This window comes from Citrus sinensis, chromosome 5 (assembly GCF_022201045.2).
Source record: "Citrus sinensis cultivar Valencia sweet orange chromosome 5, DVS_A1.0, whole genome shotgun sequence".
Classification (NCBI taxonomy): Eukaryota; Viridiplantae; Streptophyta; class Magnoliopsida; order Sapindales; family Rutaceae; genus Citrus; species Citrus sinensis.
The window spans coordinates 21,707,121-21,719,944 of NC_068560.1; the positions used below are offsets into that span (position 1 = coordinate 21,707,121).

General features: G+C 34.9%; 1 protein-coding gene across 1 annotated transcript; it reads left to right on the forward strand.

The window, feature by feature from the left end:
- Positions 1-904: 904 nt before the first annotated feature.
- On the forward strand, positions 905-3,224 carry LOC127902333 (zinc finger BED domain-containing protein RICESLEEPER 2-like). Its single transcript, XM_052441202.1, has 3 exons — positions 905-1,394; positions 1,530-3,047; positions 3,157-3,224. The coding sequence occupies exons 1-3, from the start codon at positions 905-907 to the stop codon at positions 3,222-3,224; spliced, it is 2,076 nt and encodes a 691-aa protein (XP_052297162.1).
- The last annotated feature ends 9,600 nt before the right edge of the window (positions 3,225-12,824 follow it).

Below are 12,824 nucleotides of genomic sequence, written 5' to 3' on the forward strand. Positions count from 1 at the left end.
GCCACCACACCCATTCACGGTCACGCCTCACGGGTCACGGATCCAGCCTCCAATCTCAAAAGGTCTCTGTCTCTCTGACTCTCTTCACTCTCTGTTTTGGAATTGGAACTTGAAGGCTTGAAAGCTGAAGCCCGAATAAGCAAAGCAAGAGTGCAAGACAGCAAATCCGGCTTTTAAAGTTATTTAAGAGATGGTATATATTATATAATTATATATGCATTAATGATTAATTATAATTTTTATTTGTTATATGTTATATGAGAAATGTTAATTGTAATTTTGTATGTTAAATTGTTAATTATATATAATTATATATTGTTAAATTTTATCAATAAAATAAAAATAATCTGGCATTAATTTTCTGTTATTAATTAATAATTGATTTTTTGTATGAATAGTAATGTTAGATTAAAAATTAAAATTAAATATTATGTTACAATATAAATTATAATTGTATATGTCATATGATATGTGTATTTATAGAATAGTTTCAACATCAACAAAAAATTAACCATTAACCAATTTAATTGCAGTAGTTTCAAGTTTCAACTTCAATAAATAATTAATCAATTTAATTAATTGCATAATAAGAATTAAGAATTTAAGATACGGATATGTAATTAATATTATATTATTTTGGCCAATGGATAATTAGATATTATAAATTAAATAATTAGTTTAATTTCTTGGTTTTCTTTTATGGAATATGCATCTTGAATTCTTGATCATATATAAACATTATGGTGGAAAATTGGAAATATCAATTTCAAAAAGTTTCATAAAATTAAATTAACAATTATTTGAATCAATTTGTAATACTAACTATTAAGTAGATTTTTTTAATAGTCTTTTTGTGTTTTAATTTATGAATTAATGATTAATAATTATTTATTTGCATGTTTAGATGTCTGGACACTCAAGATCGAATTCAATGAGTGATGATGACAATCAAAGTGTTCAAATGGAAGGAACTCAAAAGGCAAAGCGGAAAAGACCAGCGATGAAGAAAAGATCTGCGACGTGGAATCATTTTACTTTGCTCGAGAACAATCCAAACAAATGCAAGTGCAACTATTGTGGTAGACAATATCAATGTCATTCAAGGCGTGATGGGATTACAAATATGAGAAATCATATACTGGCTTGCCTTGCATACAAGACATTCCGGGAACAACAAGAGGGAAGTCAACAAAACTTGACAACTGAGGGTGGGGAAGGAAATGCAAGTAATATGGTTTTGGCTAAAGGGTGGAGTCAAGACGCTTGTAGAAGGGCAGTCACCAAAATGATCATTATGGGTGAGTTGCCACTTAGTTTTGTGGATAACAAAGGGTTCAGGCATTTCTGTAGCGTAGCCATTCCACAGTTTGTTATGCCATCTCGGAGAACTGTTGGTAGGGATGTTATGGATTTATTTTTGGAAGAAAAGATAATGTTGAAGAGTTTGATTTGCAACAACAAACAGCGAGTGTCTCTTACCACTGATTTATGGACTTCTGTTCAAAACATGAGCTACATGGTGATCACAGCTCATTTTATTGATAGTGATTGGTGTTTGAACAGAAGGATTATTAGTTTCAGTGTGATTGAAGATCATAGAGGGAAAACGATCGGTAAAAAGATTGTAGCTTGTTTACAAGATTGGGGGATAGAGAGGTTGTTTGCAATAACTGTTGATAATGCCAGTACAAATGATGTTGCGGTTAATTATGTGACTATGCAATTACTTGCTTGGATGAATGATGATGCAATTGTATTGGCGGGTCAGTATATGCATGTGCGTTGTTGTGCACATATTTTGAACTTGATTGTTGTTTCGGGGTTGAATGAATTGCATGCTAGTGTTGCCGCCATCCGGAATGCTGTGAAGTATGTGAGATCCTCCACAACGAGGCTACAGGCATTTAAACAGTGTGCTCAACAAGTGAAATGTCCAAATGGAACGGTTGTGTTGGATTGTCCTACTAGGTGGAATTCCACCTATTTAATGTTGATGACTGCGTTGAAGTTTCAAGCAGCATTTGATAGAATGGCAGAGGTGGATAAACCGTATGAGGCATATTTTCTCGAGAAAGAAAATAACGTTAAGAGGGTGGGCCCGCCTGGACCTGAGGATTGGGAGAGTGCAGGGCGAATTGTGAAGTTTTTGAAGGTATTTTATGATGCCACATTGTTATTTTCTGCTTCTTTGAGTGTGACTTCTAATCTTTGTTATGATACCATTGGCTTAATTGAGAGCTCATTGACTGCATTAGAGGGAAGTAGAGATCCTTGGGTGGTGGCTATGGCTTATCAAATGAGGGAAAATTTTGATAAATATTGGGAGTCTTCAGGGAAGATAAATAAAATGTTAATTGTTGCCTCTATTCTTGATCCACGAGCTAAAATGGATTTTGCCAAACATATTTTTGAGATCATTTTTGCCAATGATGGTTGGAAAGTTGAAGAAATGACCAAAGCAGTGAAAGATTTGTTGAATGAGCTTTATGATGCATATAGTGCAATGTGCTCTAGTTCCACACCATCGATGTGTAGTGAGAGTGTTCCTAGCGGCAGCTATGGTGGTACAAGTTATTCTCCTTATTTTACAACTGAGGTTGGTTTGCCGGAGGGTCCTAGTGGTGATGGTGATGACATTTTCCGAGTTTCTCGCCCTTTCTTTGGGTATGCTCAGAAAGTGTTTGTTCAGAATGAGGGCAAGAGAGTAGTATCTGAGGTGGAACGATATTTGAGTGACCCAGTTGAAGATCCAAGCAATCTTAAGCTCAATGTTTTGCTTTGGTGGAAGGTTAATGGATCAAAGTATCCGATATTAGAGAAAATTGCAAGGGATGTCCTCGCTGTTCCTGTTTCCACAATGGCATCTGAATCTGCCTTTAGCACAGGGCGTCGCGTCATTGACGAATATCGGAGTTCTTTGACCCCTTGTATGGTTGAGGCATTGATATGTACCGAAAATTGGTTACAAGCTAAACTTTTTGCTAATCATGTCTACAACCTTCAGGAAGATATTAAAGAGCAGATATTCCATATGGAGCTACATGAAGGTAATATTTTTCTCATACTTTATAAAGTTAAGATGTATTATAACTTTATAAATAGCATCTATATGTACTTAAGTTACTTACTAATTTCATTTTTTTTTACATTTTAAAGAGTTTGTAAGATCACAAGCTTCAACGGTGGAAACAGTGAGCGCTGATATGGGTGTTATGGATATTTGAAAGGTAATTCTTAATATATATTATTATTTATAATTTCATATTATATGTTTAGGTTGTAATTTACACTATAATAATAGACAATAGTTGTTATAGTTTTAATTTATAATTGTTTCATTTATTTTAAACACATTGAAATTGTTGGAATGGTATTACTTAGGAATTAGGATTATTATTAAATTTACTTCATGATGAATGCCATGAAATAAGCCACAATTGACTTATTTTTTTCTTATATTTAATCAAGTACACACATGAATTGGGCATATGTGTTTGTGTTTAATGTCCCTTTATTTGTAATGTGGCTTAAAGAAAGTAGTTAAACGGTTATCTATTATTTTTTCAATTTTTTCCTAGGGGATATATGCTTCAATTCTTCAACTTGGAGTAGAAGAAATTGAAGTTAAAATTTGTCAAAGTGCTTGCGAGGAACGGTGGAGCCGTGGAGGAAGTTGATCTAGATTTACATTTAAACTTTGTTGTGTTTTGGATTTTGGAACTTTGTCATTTGTGTTTTGGAAAATGGAAACTATTTAATTATGTTTAATTTTGTGTTCTAAAGATTAATGTTTAGATTTTAGAATTGGACATTGCGCTTTGGATGGAGACTATTAAATTTAAACTTTGTGTTAATTTTAATTTTATGCTTTGTGTTAATTTTTAATTTTGAATCATTTGAATTTAATTCTGTAATAGTTTTCTTTTTTTGTTGGTTGAAATGAATGGATGAATGAATGAGGGAGGATAAGGAAGGTGGGAAAGAAATTTTTTAGTTAGCAAGGTGACAAGAGTGGAAGAGAAATGTCCTTGTTTTATAAAGGACATGCACGTTCATGTTGTTATTTTCAGAATGAAAATGAATCAATCCCTTACGTTTGCTGTGTTTGTCTTTTGGATTAGATAAAGTGTATGCAAAGTGTATGTAAATTTTCTTTTAAACGGCTGTATCTCCACTTCTCCAGAGGTCCCCATGGCAAAAAGCCAAAAAGAATAAAAAAAATAGAAAAAAAAATGTTTCCTTATCAAGTATCAAGTATCAACGTGTGGCCCCATGACAAAATTAATGTGGATTCCACATTCCAGTCCACTGATTGAGTTTTGCCATTTGGTAGAGGGTTTTTTTTTGTGATTTATTATATTTTAATATTAAATTTAATGGGTTTTATCTTTTACTATAAGACATTAACACTTATTATTGTGTCACATAGCAAATTGTTAAGGTTTTCTTTGAATTTTGAACAAACATGACCATAGGATAAGATTAAAATTTGTAAAAAATAATTCATTTTTTGATTGTGAAAAACTTTTGGACAGGAGAAATTCTAGCGTGATGATTTGGGTCTTCATAATCTAATATGAAACCACTAACAAATAATATTTTAACATATGTATATAATTTCTAAATTTATAAGTTATTTTATGAAAAGTCATACAATTTCTTTTTCCTCCCTTTCACTCTCTTCCCTCTAATTAAAGATAATTAATGGAGTAACTCAATTAAAATTACGTTTGATTCCCAATTGCTAAATTGACAAATTAATTAATTATAACCCGAATTAATCCGAATAACCCGAATTTCATCCGAACCCGAATTTCATCCGAACCCGAATTAACCCGAATCCGATCCGATTACACCCGACCCGAATTAACCCGAATTCATCCGAATAACCCGAATTTAATCCGAATCTGAATTAACCCGCATCCGATCCGATCCGAACTCCACCCGACTTTTTAACCCGATCCGATCCGATCCGAATTTAATTCGGATCGGATCGGATCGGGTTTTAAGTTCGGGTGGGATTCGGATCGATTTTTATCCAACCCGACTAACCCGAAATCCGATCGGGTTGATCCGAACCCGACCCGAACCCGATTTTGCCCACCCCTAGTGGGAATGACTTGAATCAGGTCCTGCATCTGGAGATGAGGGAATAATAGAGGATTGTGCATTGTTGTTGTCTTGAATGACTTATGTAATTGGAATATTTGAAAAGGAAACTTGACTTGGTTGGACAAAGGATATTTGTGAATCAAACTTTGTAGGAAAGAGTTCAGAATAAGGAAATTTTAATTCATTGAACTGAACATGTCTAGCAATGTATGTTTTACCAGTGGAATCCAGGCATTTATATCCCTTGTGTATAGGACTATAGCCAATCATTAGGCATTTTTGTGTATGAAAATTGAGTTTATGTTTATTATAGGGTCTGAGAAGAGGAAAGCATCACAAAAATCAGGAACAGATGTAGGATAATGAAGTGCAATGGAAGATAATATGCTTTTCAATGCATGTTTAATAGGATGACCAAATCTTTGGTGTAACACATTAGCAAACATCACTGGGTTAACAGTGTTCAAATGACTCTGAAGATTACTTGTTTGAGTACAATCTTTATTCAAAGACAATCCAGAAAATTTACAAACTGATTGGTTAAAAACAGAAAGCATAGAACTAGGATTATGATTGGTGACACATGAACTGGAGAGAAAGTCATCCTTAGACAGCAACTTATACAGTCCTCCTCTAGCAATCCCTTGAGCCAGATGCACTCCCTTCTTCTTATCCTTAATAAAACACATATTGGCAACAAACTCAATGATTAAATTGGTATCTTCAAGTAATTTGGAAATGCTTATGAGATTTTTAGTGAGATGAGGCACACACAAGATATCTTGTAAATGCAGAAAGGAATCACAGGAAGTGGGAAGACAAGTATATCCAATGTGTGTAATATTCAGACCTTGGCCATTACCAACATGCAGTAACTGATTACCTGAATATTCCCTTCCAAGATTCAAGTTCTGCAAATTGTTGGTGAGATGATGTATTGCCCCACTGTCAAAATACCAGCCTTGATCAGCCATGTCACCTTCAGAAGTTGCCAGGAAAGCAGCTCTTGGTGCTGAATTTGGATAGAAAGCTCTTGGTCCAGGATTCTGATATGAATTATAGCATGAATATGGATTGTAATAAGGCACAAATTCTTTGTTGAACATGTTCATGCATTCAGCTGCAATATGCTTTAGCTTAAAGCATATTTGATAGATTACAGCAGCTCCATTTGGATCTAAAGCACCTTTTCCATTAGTGAAGCCACCAAAATTTCCATTATTAGCACCAAAGTTATTGGCATTGTTAACACCATATCCACCTCTGCCTTGATAATTTCCAGATTGTGCATTATTATTCCAAACACCATTCTAATTTCCTCTTCCTCAGCCTTGTGGAAAGCCTCTACCAAAAGCTCCTCTGCCACCATTATTATTATTGACATTCTTAATCCAGTTAGCATTATTTTGTCCTCCAAATTTAGTATTGGTTCCAGTTTGAGCAACATTAGCCTCATTGTTCAATTTAGTTTCCTTGCTAGCACTTGACTGATGTGCTTCTAATCTAGCTTCATGAGTCAAAAGCATGGAGTAAGCTTCATTAACAGTCATTTTTGCAAGATTTGCTTCAATACACACAACCAGTGGATAGTATGGTTGGCCTAGCCCAGAGATCAGATGTGTAATAAAATCCAGAGAGCTAACAGGGCTTCCAGCAATGGCTAAATCATCAGTTATTGTTTTCAGCTTTCCAAAGAATTCAGTCATAGACATTGAACCTTTTCTAAGATTATTAAGCATCATCCTAAGATGAACATTTTTAGCAAAAGTTTCAAATCCAAATTGTTGCTCAAGACTAGTCCAGAGTTCAAGTGAAGTTTCAAAGTTTACCACAAGACTGAGAATCTCGAGATTTATGGAAGACAGCATCCAGCTCAGCAGCATTTGATCCTTCCTTTTCCAAGTAGTGAACGTTGGATTTGTTTGAGTTTCAACTTCAGAGTTTTCATATTCACTTTGAAGAAATTGATCTGGACATTATTTGGAGCTATCAAGATGATCTTCAAGACCATTTGCACGTACTGAAGAGAGAATCTGAGATTTCCAGATTGTGTAGTTCGATCGATCACGCTTAATAGGAGAAGTGAAAGTAAATGAAGAAACAGAGGTTGCTGCGTTTGGATTAGAGCTTAGAGACGCCATTTTTGTTTTTAGTGAGGCTCTGATACCATGTTAGATTGTAAAGTATTTGTTTGGTTTCTAAGAAAGTTACAGAGAGAAACAGAAGGAAAATAACAAGAGAAAATGAATCTGAATCATTGAATTAATTCGAACAGTTTACAAGAATGTATTTATACAAGTATCTCGAATCTTCTACATGTTGCTTGAGTTTGAACTAACAGCATAACAACCTTCCTCCAACTCAACTGCCAAGTCAGCAGTCATAACAAACTTGTTTAATCAAATTAACTAAGCTTAACTAACTAAACCATCTTAACTAATTCTATTATCTTAACAGCGCCACACCGGTCTAATAGCACCAGCACCGTGCAACATTCCGAATCGTATAGCCACCGCCACCCAACATCAATAGCGGCACATTGAAAGATCTCATGTACCTTACACATTCAGCATGGCCTTTAATTGAAAGATTAAAGCAACCTAGTCTATCTCCACCCAAAGAATCAGCACCGCATTGTAACACAACGGCACCTGGCTTGTACACTTGCATAACTTCTCTCACAATTGGAACAAACTCATCATCGATCCCGTCTTGAAGTGGAACATTTAGTGAATAATATTTTCCTTTGCCAACTCCAACATCACCTTTATGCGCGGTGCCTGGAAAATAATTTCTTCTTCTCTTTTTTTTTTTTTTTCCTGAGAAGCCATTTATTCTCATTTAACTGTTGTGAAATTGTTATAAGTTGAATCAAGAGAGAAATGGAGAGAGCTGGATTTTATAGCGAATAGGAGAGAGTATTTTTTTACCAAATCCAATGAGGAATAAGAAATCCTTTCTGATTTAGGAAATCAAATCATTGGGCCTTTACCTCTCCTCATCTGAATTTTCCTGAGCTATCAAGGTTTTAGATCATTATATTAATGTATTCTTTTATTGTACATCAATTGTAAAAGTATTGCTTTGGGACTCTGCATCGTATTTGAACCATCACTTCTGAGTAAATTCTCGCTATAAATAATACTCTTGTGTTGAGCTGTTCCAAATGCGTATAGCATTAGAGGCACGGCTTGTTGTCAAGGTTTGAGGTGTAATGTTTTATTTCCAAAATGTGCTTCAGGACTTTCATCAAACACCTTAATGCTTCTATCAATCACTTGATGAACCAGCATATTTCAGCTGTTTAACTCTCATTGAAGCTCTTATGAGCCATTTTGATAGCAACTGCAGTTAAGGAGGGCAGCAAGCATCGTCCCCGATGACAACCTCTTTAGTTGCGGTATTATTACCGTGGCATGATGAAAATAAATCAGTCATAGAATAATTGGATAATAAGAGCTCGTATTCTTAGATACACTCATTTTTGCAAATTACAAGAAGCTCAAACCACTCCTTAACCCTACAGCTTGTGCTCGAAAATATCTTAAACCATGGCAACAGAAAATCTTACAAACTAATAACAAGAACTAATATCTTATGAAAGATGATGGTTATTATTTGGTTTTTAAATGATATTTTGTTGCCCCTGAACATTATAGATGTACTACTAAAAATATTGAAATATTGGGAGAGTTGTGTACGAGAGGCAACTGGATGTTTTTGTTAAGGATAAGAATCTCAATTCCCATCCCCGTCTTTGGAAGAGATTTCAGTTTTCACTAGTAGCACAACCCATATAATTTGCTGGATTAAATTTCTCTTTTATCAAGGTAGATTTTCAAGCTCCCAACAAACTTATTGTTATAAATAACGATATCGATAGACTGTAATCAAACATTTCAAGAATCAGGGGAGTTGACAAACAAAGCCTAAGGTCTCGTTTGTGATTGACGTGCTGTAACTTCTAAGCTGCAATTGTTGTGAAAAAAAAAGCTATAATTATTAAATAAAAATTAATAATGTGTAGTAAATATAAATTTTAAATAATAATTTTGACAAAATTATTAAATCAATAATAAATTTTTCATTATATAAGTGAAAAATTATATCAACATACCTTATAAGATACAACAGTTAGTATTTACCAAACACTTTAGTGTTGTAGCTTAAAAGTTACAACTGCCCAAGCTCAATCACAAACGCACCCCTAAGAAAGAAACACGGCAATTATTACGCTACATTTTGTTAAGACCCTAATAGTTTATTTTATTTTAATTGCTTGTTTTAATTTCTTTCCTATTAGTATTAGGTTTTCTTATTTCAATTAAAGTCCTTATTAAATTACAATTAGGATTGTCTTGAACTACTATAAATAAGTGGTTCTTATTATGTTTTTAGGAGGCAAGTAATAAAATTAATTCTAATTCCTATTAATTCTTCTCCCTTCTCTTTAAATTCTTCATCTATTCTCTCTTAATTCTCTAATCAAAACCCTAGAATCCTATCATCTGGTATCAGAGCACATCCTTCCTGCCACCACTTTTTTTTTCGTTCACTATTTGGAAAAAAAAAACCAGCAACCAAACTTTTGTCAATATCTCTTGGCTTTTGGAGACTTGAACCGGACCCACCCTCCAAACTTTTTCCAGCATCTAAGTTTTTCAACCAAACGTAAATTTTCTTTGGACTTTTTTTTTAGGCATCATGACTGTTAAGGAGCTTGAAGGCCAAGTTGAGCAGTTATCACAACAATTCCATGACAAGTTTACAGCCATTGATGAAAAGGTTACAACCTTAGCCAAGCAGAATAACGATTTGCAGGAACTCATGCACGGCATCCTTCAGCAATTGAGTCAGCTGCGAAAAGGCAAACAACCAGCTACTGATCAACGACAAGTTGATATATTTACTGGAGGGACCTCTGCTCCTCAAACGGTAATTGCTACCCAACCCCCTCTTGAACCTACTGAACGCATTGGAAGTACTCTCGTGCAAGCTCGTAACATACGCCTTGACTTTCCTATTTTTCATGGTGACAATCCAACGGGATGGATTTTTCGATGTGAGCAATATCGTCGCCTTACTGGATTATCAGATGCTGATTTATTGTCTTTAGCTATTGGCCATCTTGATGGTGATGTTGTACCTTGGTTTCATTGGCTAGAGCAGACTATGGGCGAAATGACTTGGGCGCAATTTAAACGGGCTTTGACTACTCGATTTGGGACATTAGAAGAGAATGATGCAGTTGGCAGTCTTACCAAACTACATCAAACAGGGACTGTTCTTGACTATCAACGACAATTTGAAAAGTTGGCTGATCGGACTAGCAATTTAGCTGAGCCTTTCTTCATTAGTTGTTTCCTCTCTGGGTTACGTGAAGATATCAAGGCTAGCAAATAATGTCAAACGTTTAGGACCGGTTCCCTCTTCCTTACCTAATAATGTCAAACGTTTATCCTCAACTGAGCAAGCGGAAAGACGTTCTAAAAGGCTTTGTTTTAACTGTGACGAGCAATTCAAGCCTGGGCATCGCTACAAACAACCTCAACTATTGCTTTTAGATGCTGATATACCTGTTCATAACCCTCCAATACCACCTGACCATCATTCGGATTGGAAGATCTCGATTATTGAGACTGGGTAAAAGGCTTGCGGACAAGCCTATTTTAAGGGGCGGGGAATGTTAAGACCCTAATAGTTTATTTTATTTTAATTGCTTGTTTTAATTTCTTTCCTATTAGTATTAGGTTTTCTTATTTCAATTAAAGTCCTTATTAAATTACAATTAGGATTGTCTTGAACTACTATAAATAAGTGGTTCTTATTATGTTTTTAGGAGGCAAGTAATAAAATTAATTCTAATTCCTATTAATTCTTCTCCCTTCTCTTTAAATTCTTCATCTATTCTCTCTTAATTCTCTAATCAAAACCCTAGAATCCTATCACATTTACCGACACACACAATCTGTCTTAGGGAACTTAAATTTATAATACTGCAGATTAACAAAAAATTAGCAAGATCATTACCTCTAATGTTATAGGTCTCAAAACTCATTCCAAGCCGTGTCTTACCAAGAGTAATTGGAATATGGTACTTATCTTTAATATTGATATCATCTTTCTTTGATTCGTTTGCATCAATTGACTGCTATAAGCTCTGAAGCTCGAGCTCCCGGTACAATGAGCCACAGTGACTTTGAACAGTGCACGGACAGCCAATGCACCAGTTTACACGTTGGTGCTCACACGGGTAATCAATGCCGCATTCTCACACGGTCCAGTGTCCATAAGCAATGTACAGGCATGGGACTTACTCCCCGTAACTTTGAGCTGGAAGTGGAAACTTTATGCCGTTGTCAATAAAACAAGAACATGAAGCAAGTCCCTATGGATACGCAATATCCAAGCACATTGCCTAGACAACCCGCAACAAATCTGACTGTAGCTCGACAAGTATCAGCAATGCTGCATACAACAAATAAGATCCAGCGAAAGTACTGATGGTAACAAGTCAATTTATCTTGGAACCTCAAACATTCGGTAGAATGGACTAATCTTATCAAACATGCCAAGAATGGATTTACAAGGTCTATAGTGCTGCAAATAAATTCAATAATCCACACAATTCTGTCCACTTATTGGAAATCTGGATGAATGTGTGGTTTCTCCTCAAAATGCATCTTTTGCCCTCTCAAACTATTTCTCCTCTGTAATTCTATAATCTCTAATTCCTACTCTTCTTTCCATTTCTATAGGAGTCTCTTTCTTTCTGCCACCCTCCAACATCAAATAGCCTGACATCGATTAATATCAAAACAAAACCACATCCTAAATACATCCTTAAAGCGGCAACATATGATGTGAGTGCAGCAGAAAACTATACAAACGAAATGTTAGTAGATACTGAAACTTAACATACAGCACTATCATGTACATGCAGCAGCTGTAATTGCATGCATTCACTGAAAATTGGGGAATCTTTTTTTAACTGGACCTCAATGCCAACAACTGTTTTCAAGCAATTTAATTGTTTGTAGCACATTTCTTTCGGGAGTAAACACCTTTAACTTCACAAGGTCAATGAATCATAGATTAAAATATCAACCAAAGAAACTTTAAATTTCCCAGAAAAGAATTAGCAAATAACAAATGCTAGGCAGACATCCAAGCAAAATGTATCGACCAAAATTACAATAAAATCTCACTTAACACCAGACACTAGCAATAATAAGGAGCACAAGAGATTTAGCTCACAATACCTCTTCACCAAAGAGGCCTTGCACCTTATTGCTGCAGAGTATCAATAACCAAGATAGCTAGGATCCTCAATATACCCTGCAATCTACTCCAGCTTAACAATCTACTCCAGCTTAACAAAAGCTGCTCAAATTAGTTTCCCTTTTATTTGTTGTCTTTTTTAAAAAAAAAAAAAAATTGTAGACTTGAATTTAGATTCTTTGTTTCGGAAAGTAGATGTAGCATTACTGGAAAGAAACAAGTTCAAGTCCTCCAATCTCAAGGAAAATACAGTAATTTTCTCCTAAAACAATGAAAGGAGTTTCCTTTAATTAGTGCAAGATAAGAAAAAATATATATGAAATGTCTTTTGCTTATCAATATTGACAGAAATTTTTAATATTAAAGCCTTAACTTGATTGTTAATGCAATATTTCGCTTATTTATTAAATCATAGATTTCATAACTTTCAA